This window comes from Bos grunniens, chromosome 11 (assembly GCF_055505025.1).
Source record: "Bos grunniens cultivar Pamir isolate PY7600 chromosome 11, Bosgru_T2T1.0, whole genome shotgun sequence".
In the NCBI taxonomy this organism is placed as follows: Eukaryota; Metazoa; Chordata; class Mammalia; order Artiodactyla; family Bovidae; genus Bos; species Bos grunniens.
This window is the reverse complement of record NC_141175.1, coordinates 37211009-37237248: the sequence shown is the minus strand read 5'-3', so window position 1 is coordinate 37237248 and position 26240 is coordinate 37211009. Positions and strand designations below refer to the sequence as shown.

The 26240-nt window shown below is 47.7% G+C and overlaps 1 protein-coding gene across 1 annotated transcript in view; it reads left to right on the top strand.

Annotated features, from left to right (window-relative positions):
• Positions 1 to 26240, top strand: part of ALK (ALK receptor tyrosine kinase) — a 747102-nt gene that overhangs the window by 643002 nt on the left and 77860 nt on the right. The window contains exons 10-11 of the mRNA XM_086323612.1: positions 18970 to 19064; positions 19236 to 19364. Coding sequence (XP_086179738.1) covers positions 18970 to 19064; positions 19236 to 19364 — 224 coding nt within the window. The remainder of the gene's footprint in view (positions 1 to 18969; positions 19065 to 19235; positions 19365 to 26240) is intronic.

The window sequence follows — 26240 nt, the reverse complement described above, 5'->3', positions numbered from 1 at the left end:
TCCCCAGTTTGCCGTCCTAGTGGATCCTTCGAAAAATGAGGGCAAAGGGCTTCAGGTAAAGGGGAGGGTGATGCCAGTTGGCACACAGTTTGTAAATATAAAGCTGAGTCTCAAATTCTTCACCCAGACTTCAGTCTGCTGATTTCTAAGAGCTCATAACTCAAGCTGAGCTGTCACAGGAAGACGCCATTGGCCTCTGAGCACCAGCTCCCCACTCCTTCAGATGTAAATGGGTTAAAGATCAAAGCTCTCAGACATCCCAGGGCTCAGTGCTGCCCCCAGGACAAATGGATTTAATTAAAGTGGAGGAAGGGGCAGTGTGGGCGCCCTCACCCTAGACTAGTCTTTTGTCCTTTGGGATTGTGGGGGCTGTGTGCAGGGGATGGAGAACAGGCAGGTTATGCCAGAGTCCTCCCTTCTGGGAGATGCTAAATTAATTCAGATGAATCAAAAGGTTTTTTTCCTCCTCAATCCAGCTAGTCCTCTCTCTTTCATAGCCACTCCAGGGGATTTAAGGGCAGTAAGATGTTGACTCTGTTCACTTCCATCGGCTCAATTTTTGTTTGAAGGAGACTTTGTTCTCAGCCTCCCTCCTTCCTGTTAAAAGCTGTTTACCAGCCTGACATTTCCAATATTAATAGTGAGACCAAACTGTCCAGTGGGGATTGAGACAAAGGCCAGCCTGGTTGGATGATGCCTCATGACCTAATAAATGTGCAATTATGCGAGTGGCCCTGCGCACCAGGAGCCTGCACGCCACTGACATGCTCTGATGTGGGATGCTGGCCTCCCCCTCCCTGGAACTAGAGGTGATAGAGGAAGGCATCCAGACCCTGAGGCAATGGAACTGCAGGAGGAGGCAGAGCAGTTTTCACATGCTAAAATCCACCTCACTGTATGTGTGGCTGCCCCATAAAACTGAAGAACTGTGGATGGCAGAGCACAGGCTTTAGAGTCAGAGAGTCCTAAGTTTAAAAACTGGCTCAGCCACTTACTAGCTGTGTGACCTCAGCCAATTGAACCTCTCCAGGCCTGCAACTGCACCCACAACTGCAACATGAGCATAATACCAGTGCAACTTTACAGGATTATTATAAGACTAAAAATGACTGTCGAAAGCATCTATGTCTAGTACGTATCAATAAGTTTTATTTCCCACACCCTCCATCATCATCCCTTAGTTTATGGCCTCAGATAATTTATTGAATGAAGGGAACAAACCACAAACTCCAATCTTCTAAGTCAAGCCATATTCAATTATACAAAGATAATAAAGTCTACCTCTTAGGCTTGGAGAAGTAAAGTACTTGGTGAACTGCCTGCTGCATGGTAAATGCTTAGTAATAACTACTCATAATAACAATGATTTAGTAGTAATAATAATATCTCCCCATCTAATGCGTCAGAAGAGGCTAAGATGGCCAATTTAGCAATAGTAACCAGTAATGAAACCCTAGGGTGGGGGTTAGGGTTCTTATGAATTTGTGGTCATCGATGCTCTGTAGGCTTCTTATAAGGGAAAGCACATTATCCTTCTTACTTTCAGACAGTGTGCTCTAGCTGCCTGGATCTCCAGAAAATGAAAATGGGAGGATAGTGAAGGTAGAGGAAGGAAATAAATGAGGGAAAGAGAAAAAGAAAATGGATAAAAACAAAAAACAAAAAACCAAATGTTAACTCCCTTCCTCCTGACCCTGAGGTAGGTGTTAGCACCTTACCATCTGCCCACATCCCATGAAGTATCATTAAGCAAGTCCTTGTTTCCGTTATTCAGCACCTGCCTCCTGGACAGCTCCCCAGTCATGGCCCTTTAGAGGGCGAGACTTCATTCCCTGTGCTGTCCCAAACCACCATCTGCTCCGAGGTTGCCCAACCTCCACACATTACCAAGTTTTAAAAGCAACTTTATTAGTGCTTAAAGATTAGCCCTAAAGAGCTCCCAGGCTCTGGACATTCCTCATAGCCCCCGGGTATTACATGAAACTAGTGCCTGCCTAGACCTGGGAGTGACATCCAGTCTTGTCTCCTTGCCTGCATGTCTTATCCCCACCCAATCCAGTCTGCACAAGGAAGCTGGAATAAACTTTTTGAAATGTAAATCTAATCATTTCCCATTTTTAACATGCTTCCATGGCTTCTATGGTTTTTTGAGTGCCTTTCAATTTCCTTTAAAAATCTCTTTATTTAGCCCCACATGTGATCTACCCAACCATAATCTCACCAGCCTCTTTTTATACTATTCTTCTGTTATTCTACCTGCTAACCTCATTAAGCTTCTTTCAACTCAATTGCACCGTGGTAGGTTCTTATTGGCAGACTTTTGCACCTGCCGTTCCCTCCACATGCAACATTCTTCCACCTTCCATCTTCCTCACTGCTACTTTTCCTTAGCTTTTCAAAAAAGCCTCCCAAAATCCCTAAACTATACAGTATAGCTACAATATAGTCTCATGGTTCTTGAAACACTCCTATGATACCTTTTCACTCAGTGATATCTGTTTTTTATTTTCTGAATATACACACCAACGAGGCAGGAATCAGGTCTGACTTATACTGCGCTGCTTCCTGATTATCTAGTACCATACCTAACACATAGTATGCCCAAGAGATGCATGTTGACAGAATGAAGTATCGAGAGAAATTGCTGTATTCTCAAATTCCGGCTGAATTAAGTGAGAATTTCACTTGTTGGAATCCATCTAACATTCCTCCTCTGTTCAACCTGCGTCTAACAGAGCAGATAAAATCACATTATAAGAAATACTACTACACAGAGTTCTGTATATCAAAGCAATGCCTGTGTCCCATCAGATGAACCCAAACAGCATTTGTTACTCTTGTGACAAGGTATTTTCTTTAGAGATTTGCCTGGTACCTGTGCTTCCTTTGTCTCTGGGCACTCTCCTGTCAGGATCACTTTGTAAAAAAAACTTTGATCTTAATTGTGTGCCCTGGTCCTTGTAAGTAGGGAGATCCAGAACTGGGCACTTGAGAGCTATATTCAGATTGTTCCCACCACACAGTAGTCTTTCCGTAAAGACTCAGAGAATATGCCATAGGTATATAAAGGCCGCTGACAGGGAGGCATTGATCCATGGAAGGATATTTCTCCTGTCCATTTACAAACAGGGAAAGTGATAGAAATAATGCCATAGTCTGTCATCGTTATGAAATGGTATTAACTTTACAACCTACTATAAATAGTAACAAGAGAAATCTCCAAGAGCAGTAAGTGCCCAAGATGTTTTGAGCAGTGGTAACATCCCTGGAATACAGATGTGTGCTCTCAAGGTAATTTTGAAGGACAGCACTAATTCAAATACTGGCTTGATGTAGGCTTAAAAGTTATCTTGTTACTTTACCTCTACCTCATATAAATGCTTTCTGTATTCTCTCCCCACCTCATCAGCTTCCCTCCTCGCCCTGCCATCCAACTGCCACTCTTATCACTAGAATTAATTCTACCTTTTCTAAAAATAGAAAAAAAGAAAAAAAAAGGACAAGTTCTCTCCCCTTATTCTAATTTCCAGCCTCTTGCAGGGATTCCCTAGTTTTCCTCTTTATAATGATATATCCTAGTAAGTTAAGCACAGTGCTCCCACACCATGCTAAGCTTTGATGTGCTTACAGCACAGAAGCAGGTGCTAAGTTCAACTCATTATGAGGTGGATTTGGAAACACCATGGATCAAACTGTGCCCCACAAATCACTGCATCGTACAGCCAAGTAGAACGTACATAACTTATCACACATATGTAGGCTTCATTCTCTAGCATTATCATTATAAAGGCTTTTAACTGCTCACTAAATACACAGTCTAACAAGAAGAAAATGTTCCCTCTGGAGATATTTAGATGTCTGTTCCCTCTGCATCCTTTGTCCTAATGACAAGTGGTGTGCTTCACAAACACATCTTTTAAACGGGATCAGTTGGGCTGAGAGTTGTGGCTTCATGTACTTAGCCCAGAAACTCCACAGAGGCAAGGTTTTTCTCCTAATATGTTCTTGTTTCTCATCTACAGAATCCCCATTTTACATACACAATACTCTCTCTTTGTGTAGCGTCTTCCGTGATGAGACCAGCATGAGAGGGACATTTTCATTGCTTATTCTCACCTGAATAGAGAAGTACACAGTGAGTGGAAATCCAGAGAGCTCCAACAAACTTTAGTTTGCAGGCCTAGGCACATTCCTGAAAAAGTTGTATTTGATTCATATTTTTTTAAGTTGAATCACAACTTCCTCATAGAGCCATGGAAATTGTAGACAATGATTAGAACTAACATTTGTTGAGTACTCACTGCCTGGCCATCACTGTAACAAGTGCTTAACATGCATTATCTCATTTCAACCTTAAAACAGTTGCTTGGGATAGATTCTATAATTAATCCTCTTTTTAATAAGAGGAACTGAGGTCTAAAGAGGAGAAATAATTTTCCCTTGATCCTGAGGCTAGTCTTCTTCCTATGTACATATGTGAAGAAATGTGTTTGACATGTAGTTGAAAACTTGGTAAATGGTAGCCATTATAATTAACAAAATATTTTGGTTTGGGTTTTTTTTTTAGGCTACACCTCTTACTCATTTTGAGTTAGTTTCCTTTACCTCATCCACTCCTTGAAATCCATCATCTTAATTCCCTACCACCAGCTCCTGCTAAAGACCTCTCCCTGCCCAGCACTACCCTCCCTGCCTTCCTTCTTTCACACCTCCAGCCAGCCAGCATCACCAGCAAAGAAGATTCTACCCACTTCCTTCCAGGCCATTGTTCCGGTCAGTTGAGTTCAGTTCAGTTGCTCAGTCATGTCCAATTCTTTTCGACCCCATGAACCACGGCACGCCAGGCCTCCCTGTCCATCACCAACTCCCGGAGTTTACCCAAACTCATGTCCTTTCAGTCAGTGATGCCATCCAACCATCTCATCCCCTGTCGTCCCCTTTTCCTCCTGCCCTCAATCTTTCCCAGCATCAGGGTCTTTTCAAATGAGTCAGCTCTTCACATCAGGTGGCCAAAGTGTTGGAGTTTCAGCTTCAACATTAGTCCTTCCAGTGAACACACAGGACTGATTTCCTTTAGGATGGACTGGTTGGATCTCCTTGCAGTCGAAGAGACTCTCAAGAGTCTTCTCCAACACCACAGTTCAAAAGCATCAATTCTTCAGCGCTCAGCTTTCTTTATAGTCCAACTCTCACATCCATACATGACTACTGGAAAAATTGTGCTGGTCATCATGTGCCTTTTTAAATCACCACTCTGGTATGTCTTTGATGCTTCCCTGGTGGCTCAGACAGTAATGAGTCTGCCTGCAATGCAGGAGATGTGGGTTTGATCCCTGGGTTGGGAAGATCCCAGAGAAGGGAATGGTAACCCACTCCGGTATTCTTGCCTGGAGAATTCCATGGACAGATGAGCCTGGCGGGCTATAGTCTATGCGGTCACAAAGAGTTGGACACAACTGAGTGACTGAGCATGCACATACAAGCCCATCAAGCTCAAGCTTTTCACAAGTCACTTGCCCTTGCTATCCTTAACTTCCCAGAGGGAGGAGGAACTAGCATCTTAGAGCACTAGACCCCACTCCTTAAAGCCCATTCTGCCTCCCCCAGCTTGTCCTTCATCCTGCCGTAGTGCAGATGTGCAGGGAGAAGCCTGCAGCTGCAGGGAGGCCTGCAGCCAACCTAGGGCTAACTTTATCCTGCACCCCACCCCCAGGGGCGGTTAGTCATTGACCCAACCGTGTTGGGTGCATTGAACACACTTGGGTAACTAGGCTTGTGATACATGATATGGTAGTTGGGGTAACACTACCCAGAATAACATTAAACCTCCAATCCTTGGGCTGTACAAAAAGAAACATAGCAAAAATGAATGTGCCAGTTGGCGAGTAGCCTTCCATCTGGTCATTCAAAGGTCCAGCCTCTTTCTCTCTGTGGATCCATCATTTTCTCCAGTTTTGACTCCTTTGCCTTCAGACAGCCAATGAGGAAAGAGCACTGGAGGATCCTTGCATAGGAAGATTTTTATGAGTCATCACATCAGCTCACTTTCCATTGGCTACAACTCAGTTACCTAGCCATCACTAACTGCATACAGCAGATGCTTGGATATATAGAAAAAAGTGAAACAGGTTTGATGAAAAAATATGTGTGTGTGTTGTGTTATGGGTTAAACCAAGGAATAGAGCCTCCATCTTTGGCATCAATCAGACTGTCATTTGAGAATACTGATTCCTTATCTAGCTACTCTGAGCATTGATTAGTCTTCTCCAAGAACCTTCATAATTCAAGGCTGAAATCAATTCCAGGATCTATTCTAAGGTGCACATGTGCATACATGCTAAGTCGTTTCAGTCATGCCCAACTCATTGCAATCCTGTGGACTGTAGCCTGCCCAGCTTCTCTGTCCATGGGATCCTCCAGGCAAGAATACTGGAGTGGGTTGCCATGCCCTTCTCCTCTATTCTAAGGTATGAATGTTGTATTCCCCAAATTTTACGATGTAGCAAAACCTCACTTTCTCACTTTTAGGGAGAATTTCTCTCAGTAAAATAGTCTTTCTAAAAATTAATTAATTAATTAAGCAAATAAATAGGAAACATATTTTGAAAAGACTTTAGCAGGACATTTTAGGACAGTGGTTTCCAAAATTGGCTGAACACTATACTTACCTAGAAAACTGGCTTTAATGCAGTCTTGGACCCCATGCACAGAGATTCTGATTCAGCAATCACATACTGGACCCAAGAATATTTTTTTTTAAGTTTCCTAAGAAATTCAGAGGGTCAACCACATTTGGAAAGTCACGGGCATAAAATGTCAGATCCAGCTGTCTTATGGACAAGAGAGGGAATCAAGTGACTGGAGAAGTGTCACTGGCTGTCACCTTGTCAGCAGTTATGTACTAAGCCTCCACTGAGCACAGAGAATGGAAAGGGGTGTATGATGCAGCCTCTTGCTGGGTCACAGGAGCTGCATGCTGTGGGGATGTGGAGCATACACACTGAGAGGCCAACAGCAGCACACAGAGCATTGTGCTGGGTCCGGCAGAGTGTGGCTGGTCTTCAGGTAGCTCAGTGACTTCTATGTGTCAGGGAGTCATTATGGAGAAAATGGGTTTATTATATATATGCTGGACCTTAAGGACAATTTAGGTCTTAGGGAAATGGGAAAGGGACAAGGGTATTCTGGAGATGACCATCAGGATAAGCAGAGGCTTAGAGTCAGGAATGTTTTATGCAGGTTCAAGAATACTCAAGAGGATTCTGTGTCAGAGAATTCTGAGCAATCTCCTTAGAGAGAGTGGATAAGAGGTCAAGTATTTTGGACTCCAGGCTGTGGGGTATAGGGAGCCGTTGGACACAGAGATAAAATCGAGGATGGGAAACCAGAGTGTGGGGACTGTTGGAGGCTCTTTCGAGGGACCAGATATGAACTGCTGTGAGCCTCAGAGTGCAGCTTAGAGGAGGAGCTGGAGGAGGAGAGAGCCCTTCTGCCACAGCCTACCAAATGGCACCATCGGCCAGCACAGGCTTGGGTCAGGCAGAAGAGTGGGAGAGTGTGGCTGAGATCCTAGCAATGCAGTGTGCAGCCAGGCATTGATACATACAAATCAAACGTTCCTTGCAACAGTGGGAGGATCTAGCCTTGTTTCTTTCTCAGAAAACATCCCAGATCATTGGAGCAAGGAGTAGATTAGCAATTCCAAGCTCTAAATCCTATTTCTAACACTGATTTACTGTGACATTTGAAAAAAGTTGTTGCTTTTGATTGCTAAGTTTCCACAACCAAGAGCGCAGAGCAGTAAGATAGATCCAGCCTGTGAGCCTGGTTTAAGAAGTCATCACTCAAAACAGCAGTAAGTGAACCACTTTAGAATAACAGGATGTTCCGATCTGCTCAAGATTTTCCTGGTAATATCCACAGCTTGGTTTACAAGTCAACAGAGGCATATGTTTTTCATAACTTACTGCCTCTGAAAACACAGCCGTGTATTCTCAGTCCCTTCTCTCCCCAGGCACAAAGTCTGGAATTGAGGAGATACCTGGACTGCTGAGATACCTGAAGCAAAGCAGCTAGACTTCTACCCTCACCCTAGTCCTGAATGATTCTCCTGTCCCAGCTCTACCATTCTTTTCTAGGCACTCAGTTCTTCAAAGTCTTTCTTGATTCCTCTCACTCCCCAGATTTGATGTTTTCTCAGGTTGTGAAGGCACTAGTTCTGTGGGGGGCAGAACCAGTAAGGACTTTAGAAATCTCATGGCCAGTGAATAATATGAATTAAAAATCTGTCCGTAGTCCCTGAGGTCAAGATCCATGTCTTATGCACCACTATACTCCCAGCTCCAGACACAGTGCCTGACTCACAGGAGGTGCTCAAATAATCTTTGTTTGAAGGCAGAGGAGGAGATACATAATTTGTAATACTTCTGGAGGAGGTACAGATTTTTAATAGAAAATAATATAAACAAGGAACAATGAACTAGACTCTCCCATACTAAAGAAAGGCATCCACTATGAAAATACTATTCTCCAAGCTAGGCTTCAACAGTACGTGAACTGAGAACTTCCAGATGTTCAAGCTGGATTTAGAAAAGGCAGAGGAACCAGAGATAAATTGCCAACATCCATTGGATCAAAGAAAAAGCAAGAGAATTTCAGAAAAAGAAACATCTACTTCTGCTTCATTGACTATGCCAAAGCCTTTGACTGTGTGGATCACAGCAAGCTGTGGAAAATTCTGAAAGAGAAGAGAATACCAGACTACCTTACCTGCCTCCTGAGAAATCTGTATGCAAGTCAAGAAGCAACAGTTAGAACCAGACATGGAACATTGGATTGGTTCCAAATTGGGAAAGAGTATGTCAAGGCTGTATATTTAACTTGCTTATTTAACTTACATGTAGAATACATCATGTGAAATGCTGGATTGGATGAAGCACAGGCTGGAATCAAGATTGCAGGGAGAAATATCAATAACCTCAGATATGCAGATGACACCGCCCTTATGGAAGAAAGTGAAAAGGAACTAAAGAGCCTCTTGATGAAAATTAAGAGGAGAGTGAAAAAAAAAAAATGGCTTAAAATTCAACATTCAAAAAACTAAGATCATGGCATCCAGTCCCATCACTTCATGGCAAATAGATGGGGAAACATTGGAAACAGTGACAGACTTTATTTTGGGGGGCTCCAAAATCACTACAGATGGTGACTAGCCATGAAGTTAAAAGACGCTTGCTCCTTGGAAGGGAAGCTATGACAAACCTAGACAGCATATTAAAATGCAGAGACATTGCTTTACCGACAAAGATCCATATAGTCAAAGCTCTGGTTTTTCCAGTAATCATGTACGGATATGAGAGTTGAACCGTAAAGAAAGCTGAGCACCAAAGAATTGATGCTTTTGAACTGCGGTATTGAAGAAGACACTTGAAAGTCCCTTGGACTGCAAGGAGATCCAACTAGTCCATTGCCGAGGTCCAGCCCCGGCTGATCCAGGGTATTCGAAGGGGAGACGGCGTCGGCGACCTATTCAAATGGTAATTAGAGATATAAAGAGTAATAGAATGAGGATAGCTCAGTAGGAAAATTCAGTGGAGAAAAGAGGCTGAGTAGCTTGGTTTACGCGGAAAATCAATATAACCCGTGACACCAGGTTAGCTCTGACCACGGAGGCCGCAGGTGCCCTCTCGAATAGCGGAAGGTGCCCCACCTTAGACACCTTCTCGAGTGGGTCTTAGAAGCCCAGGCAAATAAGTGGTCGCAGAGGATATCTGCGCTCCAGATGGAGACTTCAGCCGGAAGTTAAGGAGAAGAATGACATGGGGAGACCAAGCGTTGGTGAGCAAGGCCTGTAGCTTTATTTTCAACTGGGGCTTATATACCCTAAGTTACACATAGAGGATAATAGGGTATGCAAAGTCAGCAGTTTTTGATCCTTATCAAAAACCAGGGTTTCTTTCCTGCAAATTTATCGTATACAAATGGTTTAGGTGATTTACATCATCTTCTGGCCAGAAGGCCTACTAACATTTTATGACTCTTGACAAGGACTTATCAACAAAGACTTATTTTCTCTAAAAGTAATTATTTTAAGGTTTGGCACCATCTTCCGAAGATAAAATTGCATTCCTATAGGGCAGATGTGTAATGGGTTTACAACAAAGAAAAGAATTTATTACCTTAAGGGTCTAAAGTTACTAACACCAAGGCCACTACTTATTTTTTCTACATACCAACTATTAATTAACACATATTCAAGGATACAATTCAGGGGATGTGAAAACTTGGCAACAATCATTGGCTCATCAATGAAATCCTTTACTAGTTTATTCTGACAGTTTCTAACTCTCTGAGAGGCTCTAAACTATTTGAATATCTTAAGCTTCCCGTGCCTCTCGAGGCTGGGAGACTGTAAACAATCGTATGCATAGCTGTAGGAGTCTCAGTAAACTTGTCAGGCGAGTTAGAGAGCCATCTAAGGGGTTTGGATTTAAACACTCCTAATTGCCCAGGAACTTTATTAATTGGAGCTGTAAGTTAACTCTTTGACAGAGAAAGAGAGATGGTGGTAAGGGACAGCCCCCAGTAAAGTCAGAGGTGAGAGCACAAAGCAATAAAGTAGGCAGACTCTGGTTTTTGGGGGGGTAGATGCTCGAGAATATCCGGGCAGACTCCTGAGGCTTGATCCCGCCTTTGCGTATGCCGAGCCTCCTTCCTCATGACCTTTGTCACGAGTGGAATGCCTCACCGGCTCCCGGCAGTCCATCCTAAAGGAAATCAGTCCTGAATGTTCATTGAAAGGATTCATGCTGAAGCTGAAGCTCCAATACTTTGGCCACCTGATGTGAAGAACTGACTCATTGGAAAAGACCCTGATGCTGGGAAAGATTGAAGGTGAGAGGAGAAGGGGCCGACAGAGGATGAGATGGTTGGATGGCATCACCGACTAAATGGACATGACTCTGGGTAAACTTCAGGAGTTGGTGATGGACAGAGAGGCCTGGCGTGCTGCAGTCCATGAGGTTGCAAAGAGTCAGACACGACTGAGCGGCTGAACTGATGGAAATACTCACATTACATACATTTAAAAAAAAAAACAAGATAGCACCTGACAAGTTTCAGTGACTTCCCTGGGGTCCCGCCAAGTATACAATCCGTTCTTTGTGTCACTCTACCTTTTGAAACTACCTCCCCAAACAGAGAGCCAAGGCCACTTATTCACTCTCATGAAGATATTTGTATCAGGTGAAGGGAGTCAGCAACCACCCTTCCCCTGGATCTCCTCTCCATGGCGGGGGGGAGGGCGGGGGATGGGGGACTGCCACCATCTCTAGCAGCAGCATCTAAGGCCTCAAGCCACAGGCCACACAGAAGCAGGAGTGGAGGATGAGGTCTGTGCTGGAAATGCCTGTGTGTCCTGAGAAAGGTGAAACAGGTATCCCAGTGTTTCTGAAATGAGAGGGTATGGGTGCTTTCCAGCTCTGGATGGCCCTCCAAGCCCCCAGTGGCTCCAAGGGGCTGGTTGTATGTATGATGTATGCATGTTGTTGTATGTATGTTCACCAGTAGTATGAAGGACCTATGTGCATACTCAGTTACTCAGTCACATCTGACTCTTTGCCACCCCATGGACTGTAGTCTGCCAGGCTTCTCTGTATATGGGATTTTCTAGGCAAGAATACTGGAGTGGATTGCCATTTCCTACTTCAGGGATCTTCCCAACCCAGGGATTGAACCCGCATCTCCTGCACTGGGAGGCAGATTCTTGACCACTGCGCCACCTGGAAACCCAGTATGGAGGACGTAAGAGGATACATGAGATTAATGAATTTCGATGGTTCTATCTGGAAAGCAAGAGGCCTGAATTCCCATCTTCCCTCAGCTACTGTCTTCCTGTGTGACCTGGCAAGTCAGACCATGCTCCCAGAGGTCCCTGCCCTTCCTTCATAATCTCTATTCTTATGCTCGCATCCCAGAGATAATCTAGCCTCAGTAACTCAGAAGGGGACATCCAGCCTAAGAAGCTGGCTCTCTCTCAAGTGTACACACTCTCTCTCTCCCTCCCTCCCTCTCCCCCTGGGAAAATGCATTAATTCTCCTTCCTTGGGACCCATGACACCCTCAAGCTCCTGGGGCAGGTATTTTTGTGCACAGATACCTCCCCTGATGGGCCAGGGCTCCAGGAAGCAAGATCTCCCTTTCAGCTTTCCTCCTGAAAGCCTGGGGCCCAGAGAGAACTCAATACACAGGACCCAGAATGAGAGAGTGGAAGAGTAAACTGGGAACCTGCTAGCACAGGGCTGCTCCCCGCCATGTGATCTGGCAGAATATCCTTGTTCCTTTCTGATGGGTGGCATGCCAGAGCAAGTGTGGGAACCAGATCCGTAAGTGGCAGCCTCCAAAATGAGCAGAGACAGCCAGCACCTGGAAGGCTGGGCCCAACAACGTTGAGTCTGAGTGATTCTCCACGCGTGCACGGCTGAACTGAAAATTCATTTTCTCCCCTATTCCACCCCAAAGGGCTCCCTTGCAGAAGCCAGATTCACTGTGAAAGAGCTCTGTGGCCCTTATTAGTCCTGGAATTGCTCTGTACTGACTTCCCCCCAACCTCCCCTGTCAACCTTGTTCTTGGTTTCATTTTGCCCGGAGAGGAGACCAAGTCGGGAGATGGTAAATTACTCTGTGAGTGGGACCTCGGGAGGCAGAGGGATCTCCCAGTAATAACTCTGGCCTTGAATGTCCAGCCCACCCCTACTCTCCTGTGCCAGAGCCAAAGATCCCTAGCATCAGGGCACAAGAGCCCAGCCCTAGCCACACTGATCCCAGCCAGGACTGGTTCCAGGCCCCTGAGGCTGGCCATCAGCCCCTCCTTTTCAGCGGTAACTGAAGTCAATTACACAGATAATAGGATGGGTGCAGAGGGCTTTGTCATCACATACATTATTCTAATAGAAATGCATACAGTGGCCCAAGCTCTGTGACAGTCCATTTTAGAAGACTTTTGCCGAGCAAATCAAGTGCACAGTGAGAAACCAGAGAAAGCATTTTTCCTCAGCAGCATCTCCCCTTTCTATCCTAAGCAGACAGAGCCCAGATGAGCCCCAGCTGCAGAGAGGGAGGTGGAGCGCTCTGCCTTCCAAGCACACTAAGTGCTCTACCGAGGAATCCAAGACGCTGTGCCATCCATTAAACGCCTGTTACCCAGCCCAGCCATTCTTTCTAGTCTCCCTGCAAAGCCTCCCTATTCCCTCAGTCCACATTCAGACATATACACCTTTTTGTCAGCTACTTAGAATCATTAAGGGAACTTAATTAGGTTTCTCCATCCCTCAGGCTGGCAGGGTGGCAAATACGGCATTATATCCACTGTCCATTAACAGTCTGATGCCTGAGCAGGATTGTGTGTTTTCTGAGCTGTGTGTGAGTTGCCTGAGCATCACCCAGGCAGAGATCGGCCCCATGCGTTTGGGAGGTAACCAGTACCAAGGCCGCCCCTCTAAACCTGGCCCTCTGCCCCAACGGCCACCTCCCAGAAGCCCCCAACCCCCAGGTCAGTTTTCAACAGGCCTCTCTGTAAAGCTAAGTAAGATGGAGTCAGGGGATGTGTTCTTTATGCAAAGCCAGGTTCCAACCAAGATCTCTAGCCAAGCGTGTTTTAGCAACAAGCTCCAAATGCCACTGGCTGGAAAAAAATGGAAAAAGGCAGCATCACCCAGGCCGTCAAAAGTGTCTTCTTTGGAGAAAGAGAAAGAGCTGAGCAGGTGTGAACCACAGAGGGGCAAGGAATGAGATCCCCAATGTGGAGGGCTGGACAGAGGGTCTCAACTGCCATGTTCTGAAATGGCACAGCTCCCTAAAGGAGCTGGACAAGCACCAGGGAGCTGGCTCTTCCTTCTCCCTGACCAGGGTGCCTGTGGAGAGGGAGAGCAAGGCTCGGCCAGCCATGAGGCTCTGCTTCCTTTCCCCACACAGAGCAAAGGCTTGGGGGCAGCAGAGTGACCTGTGCACGTGTTAGAACCACCCGGCCCCTGCCATCTGGGCAGTAATGTGGCATGGACCTTGTTCACCTCAGACCCAGAGCAGGCTGCCTGGTATGTGCAAAACCCAAGACCCAAGACCTTGGCTGGCTGTGCAAAGTGATTTAGGGTCTGTACTTTGGGGGAGCTCAACAGTGAAGAGTAGTTAAACCAGAAAGACTCTGAGAGCCTTGAGGACTCCCACCATCTCCAGCAAGAAGAGCGAGCAGAGCCAGGAGCAAACTCTTCTTCACTTGTTGGTGTTCAGTCGCTAAGTAGTGTCCAACTCTTTGTGACCCCCTGGACTGCAGCACTCCAGGCTTCCCTGTCCTTCACTATCTCCTGGAGTTTGCTCAAACTAGTGTCCATTGAGTCAGTGATGCCATCCAACTATCTCATCCTCTGTCATCCCCTTCTCCTCCTGCCTTCAATTTTTCCCAGCATCAGGGTCAGTCGGCTCTTCGCATCAGGTGGCCAAAGTATTGGAGCTTCAGCAGCAGTCCTTCCAATGAATATTCAGAGTTGATTTCCTTTAGGATTGACTGGTTTGATCTCCTTGCTATCTGAGGGACTCTCAAGAGTCTTCTTTGGGAAAGATACACAATCCGATGCCATCCAAAGTAGAGAAGCCTGAATCTGGGTGGCCCTGATGGCCACATGATCTCTTGGCCAGTGCCCCCACCAGCAAGAAGCTCCCAGACTGGGTCTTCTTTCCCATCCTGCCCCATCACCAGCATCCCCAGACCCCTTTCCCAGACTGTCTCGCTTCACCCCTGCCCTCCTCTGCTTCCCAGCATGGCCCACCTTTGTCCCACCTGTCCCTTCCCTGCAGTTTCTGGAGTCTGGAGCATTGGGGAAGAACTGGCAGCATGGCCTCCTGGGTGGACAGAGGCAGCATCACATGTTTACATCTGATTCGGCATCTGATTGAGTCTTCCCTGATTGTTATGAGTGTTCCTGACTCAAAATATGTGCAATTCCCAGTGTCAATCAAACTCTTTTAAACAGCAGCTGCCACTGCCGTTGCCTTGCGGAGCACTTTAGAAACTCTTCCATTTAGAAACCGTTCGAGCACCAGCTTGCATCCTGCCATCCATGCTAAGAGGCCCAGGGGCTGGTTGAGAACTTTGCAGCTCCCAATCGCTTAGTCATAAGAAAGAAGGCAGGAGAGGGGCAGGGAGAGCAGAGGGACAAGAGGAGACGTGCATTTAGGGCAAGGGCTCAGTTAGGGATAACAGGGATTCTGGCCCTCGCCCCCATGCTCCACAGGTACCGGATGTCACTTGCTGGGGTACCCCAGGCCCTCCCGGCAGGTACTCCCATGATGCAGCTCAACAGTGAAACCAGTGCCTGACCTGGCCCCTTTGCCTCTGGAGGTCAGACTAGGAGATGACAACCAGAGTGGAGAATTGGAAAGGTGGATGGAGGACCCCTTCCCCACTGACGTGCGGGAGCATCAGGCAGCTTGGCCTCCCTGCTCTTCCACCTGGGAGCAGGATTCTTTCTGGTCGTCCTTTCCAAGTAGACCTACGTACCTGTTTTCCTGCTCCCTCAGAGCTGTGTCTCCTTCACCTCCGGAACTGTAAGACTGCACTATTAGAGCACGTGCTTGTCCCTTGAGAATCCTGGGTCTGGCTGTGTCTGGGGGTTACACAGGCTCCAGTCCAGAGTCCATCTATACACCATGTCCTCTGGGGAGATCCAGGGAAACCATAGCTCCGACCTCGCCAAGACTCTTGGAGAAACCTGATGCAGGTGCGTGAGACCTACGGGCCTCTCACCATCTTTTCTTTCTTTTTTTTATTTTTTTTTATTTTTAAACTTTACAATATTGTATTAGTTTTGCCAAATATTGAAATGAATCCGCCACAGGTATACATGTGTTCCCCATCCTGAACCCTCCTCCTTCCTGTCTCCCCATACCATCCCTCTGGGTCGTCCCAGTGCACCAGCCCCAAGCATCCAGTATCGTGCATCGAACCTGGACTAACCCTAACCATCTTCTCCTCCTTCCACAGCCCTCACACTGGAGCTCAGGGGGCCCTCTCCCACTCTGACCCACCTCCCAGTCCAGCTCCTCTCCTGGAGAACCCCTGCCCTCACTGCTCTCCATCCCCATGTCCACGTGTTTGAGTCCTTTGTTTCCTTCAGAATCAACCTGAAGACTACCTCCTCTGTGATGTGCTTGCATCCCCCCAGCCTGGTGGAATGCCTCCTTCCTCTGAGCTCTCAGAGCATCTTACCTGCACCTCTTGTATGGTAGTCACCTACTTCTAACTGATTCTACACCCATGGTCTTTTCACTGGGAGAGAACTTGAAGGCAGCATTCCTGTCTGATTTCTTAGAGATCTAAAGTAGGACCCAGTGGATAGACATGAGTGGTCTATGTGAAATGAAAATCCTTTCAGTGGGTGCTTTTCAAGGTCATAATGAAAGATGCCTCTCAAGGGCAAGTGCCAGGTGCCAACAGCTGACCAGACAAGGCAGGTGGGTTCATGCGCTGCCCATACCTCATGGACAGTCACTCAGCCCAGGTGTCCCAGAACAGGCTTGGGAATCCTCCACTGGGCATGCGTCTTTCCACACTCAGCCAACCACCAACCCTCTTCACACATCTCTCCTAATGGGGCTTGTGACCCCATCATGGGCAGTGTGGCCTGCGGGCACTGCAGGGTTGGCCATGAGTGCAACGGACTCGGTTATTTCCTCTTTAGAACTGACCAGATTGAGATCTTCTAAGTGTAACTTTCAAATAAGAAGGACTGTGAGTGAGCAGATTTCACCTGACAGGTGAAGGCATAGATGGAATTACTGTGTACAAATACGTACACAGTACATATTTAGATAAAAGTTTGCCTTTGATTTCAAGTCTTTCTCCACCAGAGACAGTAGTTCTTCTCTGACCCTAGCGTCTAACCCTTCTGCACGTGGAGAAGAGTTCATCTGCTCATGGGCACAAGGGCGGGGGGTTCTACCCCGTGGCCGTTCACTCACTCACTGACTACTCTGCTTTAAATCTCTATCAGATCAGATCAGATCAGTCACTCAGTCGTGTCCGACTCTTTGCGACCCCATGAATTGCAGCACGCCAGGCCTCCCTGTCCATCACCAACTCCCGGAGTTCACTGAGACTCACGTCCATCGAGTCAATGATGCCATCCAGCCATCTCATCCTCTGCCGTCCCCTTCTCCTCCTGCCCCCAATCCCTCCCAGCATCAGAGTCTTTTCCAATGAGTCAACTCTTCGCATGAGCTGGCCAAAGTACTGGAGTTTCAGCTTTAGCATCATTCCTTCCAAAGAAATCCCAGGGCTGATCTCCTTCAGCGGATGTTGGCAATTTGATCTCTGGTTCCTCTGCCTTTTCTAAAACCAGCTTGAACATCAGGAAGTTCACGGTTCACATATTGCTGAAGCCTGGCTTGGAGAATTTTGAGCATTACTTTACTAGCGTGTGAGATGAGTGCAATTGTGCAGTGGTTTGAGCATTCTTTGGCATTGCCTTTCTTTGGGATTGGAATGAAAACTGACCTTTTCCAGTCCTGTGGCCACTGCTGAGTTTTCCAAATTTGCTGGCATATTGAGTATAGACTTGCCTATTTTAAATGTTTCATATAAATGGAAAAATGTATATGAATAGGGTCATGAGGTCTTTACTGTCTGGCTTCTTAAACCTAGTATAAAGTTTTTGAGATCCATCTGTTTTGTAGCCTATAACTATGTGCATGTGCTCAGTCACTCCAATTGTGTCCGACTCTGAGATTCCATGCACTGTAGCCCCCCAGGCTCTTCTGTCCATGGATTTCTCCAGGCAAGAATACCAGAGTGAGTTGCCATGCCCTCTTCCAGGGGATCTTCCTGACTCAGGGATTGAACCCCTGTCTTTTGTGTCTCCTGCATTGCAGGCAGATTCTCTATGACTGAGCCACTGAGGAAGCCCCGCCTAGAACTACACCCAATCCTTTTTATCAGGGATAGTATTCCATTGTACGTGGTTCATCCAGTCACCAATTGATGGGCACTAATTGTCTCTCTTGATATTTTAACATCCACACCAGAGGCCATGCATGTTTCTGCAGGTCCTCTAGGACTGACTTTCTGAAAGGTGGGAGAGTTTTTTAAGTTCTGAGGAAATTCACTTTACAGCAATTCAGGCCTGGCTGACTGAAGTCTTCCAGAAGCATGACTTCCCAGGAAACAAATGAATGAAAGATATTTTCCATTTATCAGACTCTAAAGCCTCCCCTGGCCACAGTCCCAGGATCTGACCCTCAAAGGCTGTGAAAGAAATGGAAAGAAGCAGTATCTCATGGGTTTACTGTTAACACTTACAGTCCACTCTATACTACTTACAAACACCCCCAAAGATATAGTCAAATCACTTAATATTTAGTAATCAGTCAAGCACTGCACAGACCAACCCCAGTCATCTCTGATACTGAACAAGACCCAGGTTTCTAGAGACCTCGCTCTGTGTGAGGAGTTAACCCTTCAGTTGCTGGATAATGAGGAATCCAGGGGAGGCAGGGGCAGATCAGGCTACCTGAGGTAACCAAGCACAGGACACATGGGGGACAGAGGCCGCCCTTCTCAGTGGGCACAGAAGCGTCTCAGTAGCTTAATAATGGCTTCAGCTCTGCCCATGAGTACCAGAAGATATGGAGCCCAGTACTTCCTGTCTACCCTGTCCACACAGAAAGCACAAAGAGTCTCCTCAGACTATCGGGGATCCTGGTCTCAGTCCCCAAGCCCCACATTTCATTAACCTGTGGAGCAGTCCTTCAGAGAGGGAAGTGTTCTTTGCTGAAAAAGTAGGGAGATGCTTACAGCTCCCCCTCACCACCTCCCTGGGATTAGGTGAGCTGGGTCTTCACAATCAAATTGGGCAGGATGTTGAATCCTAAGATGTGACACACCCCCGTCGTCCCTCACACATTTTCTTGACACACGTACAGGTTCTGGCTACAGATTGTTGCGTGGTGGGGACAAGGATCCAGAGCCACGGTGGCCTTTGACAATATCTCCGTCAGCCTGGACTGCTACCTCACCAGTGAGTGCTCCCTGTCCCTGGCACTTGTCCCCCAGCCCAGACTATCCCAGCCACACTGTCCCTCCTCAACCCAAGCCCTGGTCTCTCCCACCTTCCCTGGGGCATACTCCTCCATGTCCCTTAAACCAAACCTCCCTTAACTCAGCCCATGGGCTCTTCTCTACTCTACAGTCAGTGGGGAGGACAAGATACCACAGAACACAGCACCCAAGTCAAGAAATCTGTTTGAGAGAAACCTGAACAATGAGCTGAAACCCTGGGTGAACCCATCGAAAGAAACCCCCATCTTTGACCCTACAGGTAAGAGTTCAACTCACATGTCTGAGTGAAGTAATTTTTTGTTGCAAAAAGTAGAAAAAAAAATATATGCTGTGATTGGGGTGGGGAGCTGTGTTTAAAGAATAACACTGTCAACCTTTAGGAAGAACATCACCTACACCCTGGTTAGTGGGCTCCAAGAGGAAGCTGTTTCTCTGGGAAAATAAAGTTTCTAGAAGTTGTGCAAAGCAGCAACTGTCCTCCATGCCAGGGAAATACCCAGGCCCCAACACAAAAGGGAGAAGCAAGCTGGTATCCTTTTCTCAACTCAGTCCTTTGAAACCACTCCACACTTACTGAACAAAGCAAACTTTCCATTGATTTCTCCTCATAAAGAGGGTTGGGCCCAAGGTCAAGGATATCTGTTGCACAAAGGCAGACTAGCTCGTCAGTGGTGAAACCCCAAAGCTTCAGGTTCGATGAGTTTCCCCAAAGCTTGGCTCCCCTTTGAAGCTGTTCGATTCAGCCTCCCGTGGGCTGGAAGACCTCTCATGGGCCCTTGCTGCCTCAAACACAGGCGTCTTGAGCACCTGGCCCTAAACCATGGACGTGACTTCTCAGCTGTTCTGTACCAGGAGAAAGTCTCTTGGAATGAGTCTCTAAACCCAGTATGAGGTTGGTCAGAGATTATTAGATCTGTGAGATTATTAGATCAGCCCCAGAGAAGTTGATGAAGGCCACCCAGCCCGACACTAGCAGGTCGAGGGGGTCACCCAGCGGTGCATGGAGGTATGAGGCTCCATCCAGCATGAGTAACTCGGAGAGGCAGGAGTACAGCCGCAGTCCACCCATACTCTTTTTCCTGTAAAAGGTAATTCTGTATTAAGATAGCAAGAGATAAATGATAGTCTTTTATTTCTACTTTTAATGTGAAATCTTTGTTGAGTACAAAGTATAGAAAAAGAAAGTAAAGGCTATGTCTTTTCACTAAATGCATTGACCCTCAACTTATTAAACAAATATTATTAGCTTTGCTTTGTCTTTGAAGAAAGAAACCCTTTCCTTTCCTTCCCCTAAAATGCTGTCGCAGGATTAACTCTCATCCCTTCCAGTTCCCACCAGACCTAATCCAGCTGCCAAACCAGAGGAAAGAGTTTGATGCTTTTCCCATCACCTTCCCCCTTTCCTCCCTTCACCTGAGCTAGAACCTCAAAAAATCTTGTCTTTTGTTTCATGCAACAGGGAACCTGGTCTCCTAAACCATGATCTCTACTTCCCCCTCTGCCCTGTGGTTTGCAAGAACATCTAACATGATGGGGGCAGCTTTCTATTAATCGTTCAACACCCTCCCCACCCCCCATCCCAGCAACTCACCTCCATAGCCCTTGGCTAACCACTGCCTCCCTGCGATAAATACAGGACATGCCCAGCAAACATGACTGCAAGCCCTACTTCTCGTCACCACCAGCCCCTGATTACATAGCAGGGGCTCCAAAAACACTTATTGATTGACTGTAGGTGATTGATGCTTGAGTACGATCTTCCAATGTCAGCAGCGTCTTCCTCGCAGCCAGCATTTAGGAGGCAGACATCCGCCTTGCCTGACTCCCAGGTTTATTGCCATGTAACTCCCACTGCCCCTAAAAGGCTGATCAATAAGGGTCTGTCCAGTGGCCACTCAGACTAATGAAATCTCACAGTGGCTCGAAAGTGGCAGTGCCCCACCACCACCTCCAAATAAAATTAGGAGAAAGTGGATGCCTGAGAGGGTGGAGATGCCAGGGCTGGAACACAACCTTTCTCGGCTGCCTGACCCCAGCCTCAGGGCAGGAGTGTCAACAAGTGGCTGTGGGTCGGTGTTCTGTCTCTAGACCCCTTCCAGGGTGACCCCAACTCAAAAGGAAGAGGACACTGAGGCAAACACGTTCCCAAGCAGCCTTAGTAGCCTCCTCAGGCAGGTTTTAGAGAACCGAACAGAGCCTGTGCTTTCCAGGAGCCCACTGCCACATCAGGGAGCAGCTCAGGTGAGCGAGGAGCTGAGGCGGGCTCCTGACACCCCTTCCCAGCTGTGTTCCTGTAGCAGGAGGCACCTTCCCATCTGATGGGCCTGCCAGGGTGAGGGTGTCTGTCTTCATCTGGAGGATTAATGAGGGGAGAGGGAGCAGGGCCTCCTTTCCCCACCTTCTGCACGACAAGGTCCACTGAGCCCTTTGGAGCGGCACTTAGCCAGGACCCACCTTCATGGTCAGGGAAAACAGGCCACCCCCTGGGTTCATGCACAGGCCTACCATCTTGGCTTTCATCTAACCTGCCCCCCCAACACAGTTCTTGCACACTTCCTCTGTGGGCAGTCCAGACCCAGGTTAGGAGCTCAGAGAGCTCACCATCTAGAATAGGAGAGCACAAGAGGACAAACGCTGGGAAGATTTGTGGAGCTCAAGGTGCCCACAGCGAGAGAAGTGGTGATGAGGGAGGGACCTGGAGGGGGAAGTACAGACGGTCCTTGAGAGGCCAAGGTCAGGACCACAGCCACTCAGTGATAATCACCTGGCAATGTTTACCTGGCACCTCCTATGCCCCTGGGGCTGTGCAGCTCCAACAACGAAGAGGGGAACCGGTTCTGGAACTTCCGGCCCCTGGAGAGAGGGCAGCCAGTGAACCCACAAGTCACAGTCTGCAACGTGAAGCTTGTCAATTGAAAAAAATGCACAATGTTTTATTTAGAGCAACTTGAGGACTGTAGCCCGGGAGACAGCATTTCAGATAGCTCTGAGGAACTGCTCTAAAGAGGCAGAGGGAAAGGTCAGTGTATATGTGATTTTGGTGAAAGGGGGTACATGCAATTGGGCACACATTTTTGTAGAAGGCCACTGCTAGGCTCGTGAAGGTTACTGGTAGCCACAAGGAGTAGATGTCACCATGAAAGATTTTAGTGCTTTTTTCAGATGTGATGAAATGCAAGAATTGGGCTCATAAAATCTTCTCCTGAAAATACCTAACTATCTGATGGCCTGTCCTGCCACTTTTTCCAGAGCACAGAGTGACTCATTCTTGATCTCCACCCTGAACTCCTTTCAGGGACTGTTAAAGGTCAGCAGTTGCAGCAGCTAGTGATGTGATCCTTGTAGAGGTAGATGGCAAGTGCCAATTTGTAGATGACCAGCTTAACCTAACTCAGAGTTTCTACCCAGGGAGGGACTCTGGAGAGAAAATGGGGGCTGAGGCCAGGAGGAAAGAAAAGGAAAGAACAATCAGTGAGTATGCTTTCCCCTGGGCTGGGGGGCTCTCATGCACTGACTCCTCTAGCCCTCGCTCCAGCCCAGGGCCCGCTGCTGTTGTTAGCACTGCAGGGATAAGGGAGGTGATGGGGAGGAACATAAGCATTCCATACAGCTGGTGGGAAAATGAGCCAGGATGTGGCCCTGAAATCTGCATCCTTCAACCAACTGAACTACTTTGGGTATCCAATTCCCTCTCAGAGATCAACACTCTACATGGAAAAGAGGTGGGAGAGCATCCCAGACAAGAGGCCCTGTATGATCAGTAAACAAAGCAGCTCCCAGCCATCCCTGTAAAGGACGGAGGAGGCTGGATAATAAGATTTCTCCCCAAAGTTCAGCGCTGTCAGTTTCTGCTCGACTGGAACAGAGGTGGCTGGTGGCATTTCAACTCTCCTTCTGGCAGGCATTAGAGCAGCTCCTGGAAACGCAAAGGCCAGTCGGGTCTTCCAAAAACCATCACTCACAAGCTCCCAAATTTCTAAACACTCCTCACATCCCCCAAGCCATCCCTTCCCTCTGATGAGGGCCTAACCCTCGGAGTCTGGGGGTTTCCTCTCCCCCAGCCCAGGGGGCAGAGCTGAGCCACTGGAGCATCCAGGCAGGAAAGAGCCTGTCCAGGTGCTTCATGGAACCTTCTCAGAAGCTTCTGAGTCACTTCAGCTAATCAGATGAAGAAACTGGGAGAGAAAATGGGGCAAGTATTAAGGCTAGGAAATTACATTTGTCAGCTTTGCACATAAAATTACACTATCCAAATGGTTGGGATAATGCGATCATGGGTGCAGAGCTCTTCTCTTCCTCTCTCTCTCTCTGCCTGCTCCCCACCCGGCAGTAATGAACATTAGGGGTGAAGAGGCACAGGCAGGCTCTGTCACCTTCTCTCTCTTTCTAAAAGCCCAGGTAAGGACAGGCAGGATCCCCACCCACCCCCTGCCCTGGGCCTCAGGACCCTGCCTCAGCTTTCTAACCTCTCTCTCCTTCTCCTGTGAGCTTACATGTTATGTAGGAGGGCAGGATGGAATCATCTCAGTTTATATGAGAACCAGCCCAACCCACAAGTATCCATAACTTGCAGAATCCTGGCTTCAAGCCAAAGTCTTGCCTCTGAGTTGGCTGATGACAGTTGGTTTACTGTTTTCTGAGTATACATCTCTTGCCAAAGGTGGTGGGGGGAGGGACGGCAATTTAAAAGGAGTGGGAAAGAGCACTGGACCAGGAGTCAGAACCCCCAGCTGGCCTACACTTGCTGGCCTCCACTGTGCTCCTGGGGCAGGGCTCACCTCTCCCTGGCCTTCTGTCCCCTCATCTGATGGCTGATGCCTGTCAGCAAAGCCCCAAGTAACAGCTGGTGTTTGCGGGGCCAACACAAACACAAACAAAGGCTAAAAAGCTGCTGCATTTAAAAGACAAGTTTAAAGTAGACTGTCTCCAGGCCCCTCGTCATCCCCAGCTCCGTGGTTCTGCGGGCTGAAGGGACAGAGTATAAGTGAGCCAGAGCTCACTAACCCATGGCACTGCTAATGTGCCCAGAAGTGAGAAGGACAGACTGTCCACACACACGCTCCTATGACTCAACAACAGATGCCAATTCCAATGAGAAAGTTTTATGTGTTTCACATAAATTGATTGGGTCTATTTCTGCTAAACGCATTATCCATTCACCACAGAACAACTATTAGAGTTAATAGAATTTGTAGCTAGAGCCATTATGCTCCAAGCAAGCCCTTCTGGGGATGACAGCATTATTGGAAGGCAGGCTTCACAGGGCCCGCCTCCCTCACTCAGAACTGTCTTCTCACTCACTGGAAGTCTTTGTTTCCATCAGAGCCTTCCACACCCCAGCCCTGCAAGCCCAGTAAAGAACATGTATCTAATCCGGTTCCAGAAAATCCTGTTGTCTTATCACCTGTGGGCACTGCCGACAACCTCGTGCCAGGCTGGAGGCAGAGACGAAGCTGGGACCCCTGTGTTAACTGCGGCTCTTTACTGTGTGCCAGTTTTGAAGGCAGGAGGCCCCCAGAGAACTGGGAGGGAGGCAACAAGGAAGGGTAGAAGCCCACTCACTCCAGGGGGACCCCGGATTAGACTCCTGGTCTCATTGCATCGTTAATGGAAGATAACCAGTGACCATCTGGGAGTGCAGGAACAAAGAAGCAAGCAGGTCGGCTGTCAGGGACCTAGATCCAGCCCAGGGCTCATCCACGTGTGTTCTCACGTCATCTGTTTCTTTCACCTGGCAGGGTGAGGGGGACCCACGAGTGCTCTTGGTTAAAATGCAGATTCCTGGGCCCAGCAGACCTGTAAAATCATGTCTGAGGATTAGAGGGCAAACTCTGCCTTTTTAACAAACTCACAAGCAAATCCTGGTTTAAAACAGAGTTTAGGAGCCCCAGACCACAGCCTGACATCCTCGTTACAGATGGGCGTGGACCTGGAGATGCGAAGGAGGCGGGCTCAGAGCCACACAGCCCGCTCCGAGGGTTTAGTTCTCAGGCAGCAAAGGCCTTGCCTCCTGTGTCTCCTCTTCACACAGCAATAATAACCACGATCCCTGAGCACCGCCGGGTGCTGGAAGTACGCAGGACTCTTTCATATGCATTGTCTCATTTGCTTGTATGATAATACTGACAGTTGAGGAGCATGACGTCCACAAAGAGGAAGTAACTTGCCCTAAGTTATATCAGCTGTGTAAAAGGCTAAAGAATGTTTCTTTAAAATCATGTGAAAAATAAAGTTTCCTAAGCCAGATAACATTCGGAAGGGCAAAGTTTCCTTAAAGAAACCTTAAAAGGAATCCCACTGTCGAGTGGGTCTTCTGGAGGAATCTCTCTTCTCTGAAACACCCTGAACTGAAAATGTTAGTTTTTGTTTAAACAGAACACAGAGGCATCTTCACTAACATGCAAAACGGTGCAGCAGGTACAATGCACTCCCGCACGTGTAAGAGAGCCGATCATTGCAGCTAACTGGCGTCTTCCCGTGCACCCCAGCCTTCACGGGTGCACATGAAAGGCACTTCTGTTGGCACTGGTTCAGTTGGGGGGAGCACCTGTGTAAGAGTTGGGCAGATTCTGTAGATATAATCCTTGGAACCCCTTCGGTCACTGGCCGTCTCCCTGCTCAGCTGGCCTGCTGTTAAACCATGTGCTGCAAGTTCTCTCATTCACTAATTTTAGATTATCACCTATTTATAGCCAGCGTGCTGTGATGACGCAGGAATCACGAGCCCTAACAAGACCCATGGGTCCTAGTCACTGCAGCAGCTTTGGCGCCCTTCCTATTGGGCTGTCATGCTTCATTTGGGCACAGACTCCCTTCCCCGGGAGCCAGCATGGCCATGCTCTGGGGAGGCAGGTGGCGTAGAACTGACTCGTGACTCGGAACTCATGATCCCTGCTACTCAAGTCCCTCCCAGAGTAGTCAGCATCCCCAGGCGGTGGCCAACACCAAGGCCCAGGGGCTGCTTGGTGGCCGAAGGAGAGGCAGCACTTCCGCAGGGACCTGGTGAAGGTAGAGGGAGGCACCAAAGCCTGGAAGAGAGGCTGACCTCCCTCCCTGGGCAGCGGAGTCTCATGGGTTTGCAGACGCCCCCTTTCCTCTGCTTACCTGTGTCTCCAGCTACTAAGTACGCTTGGGG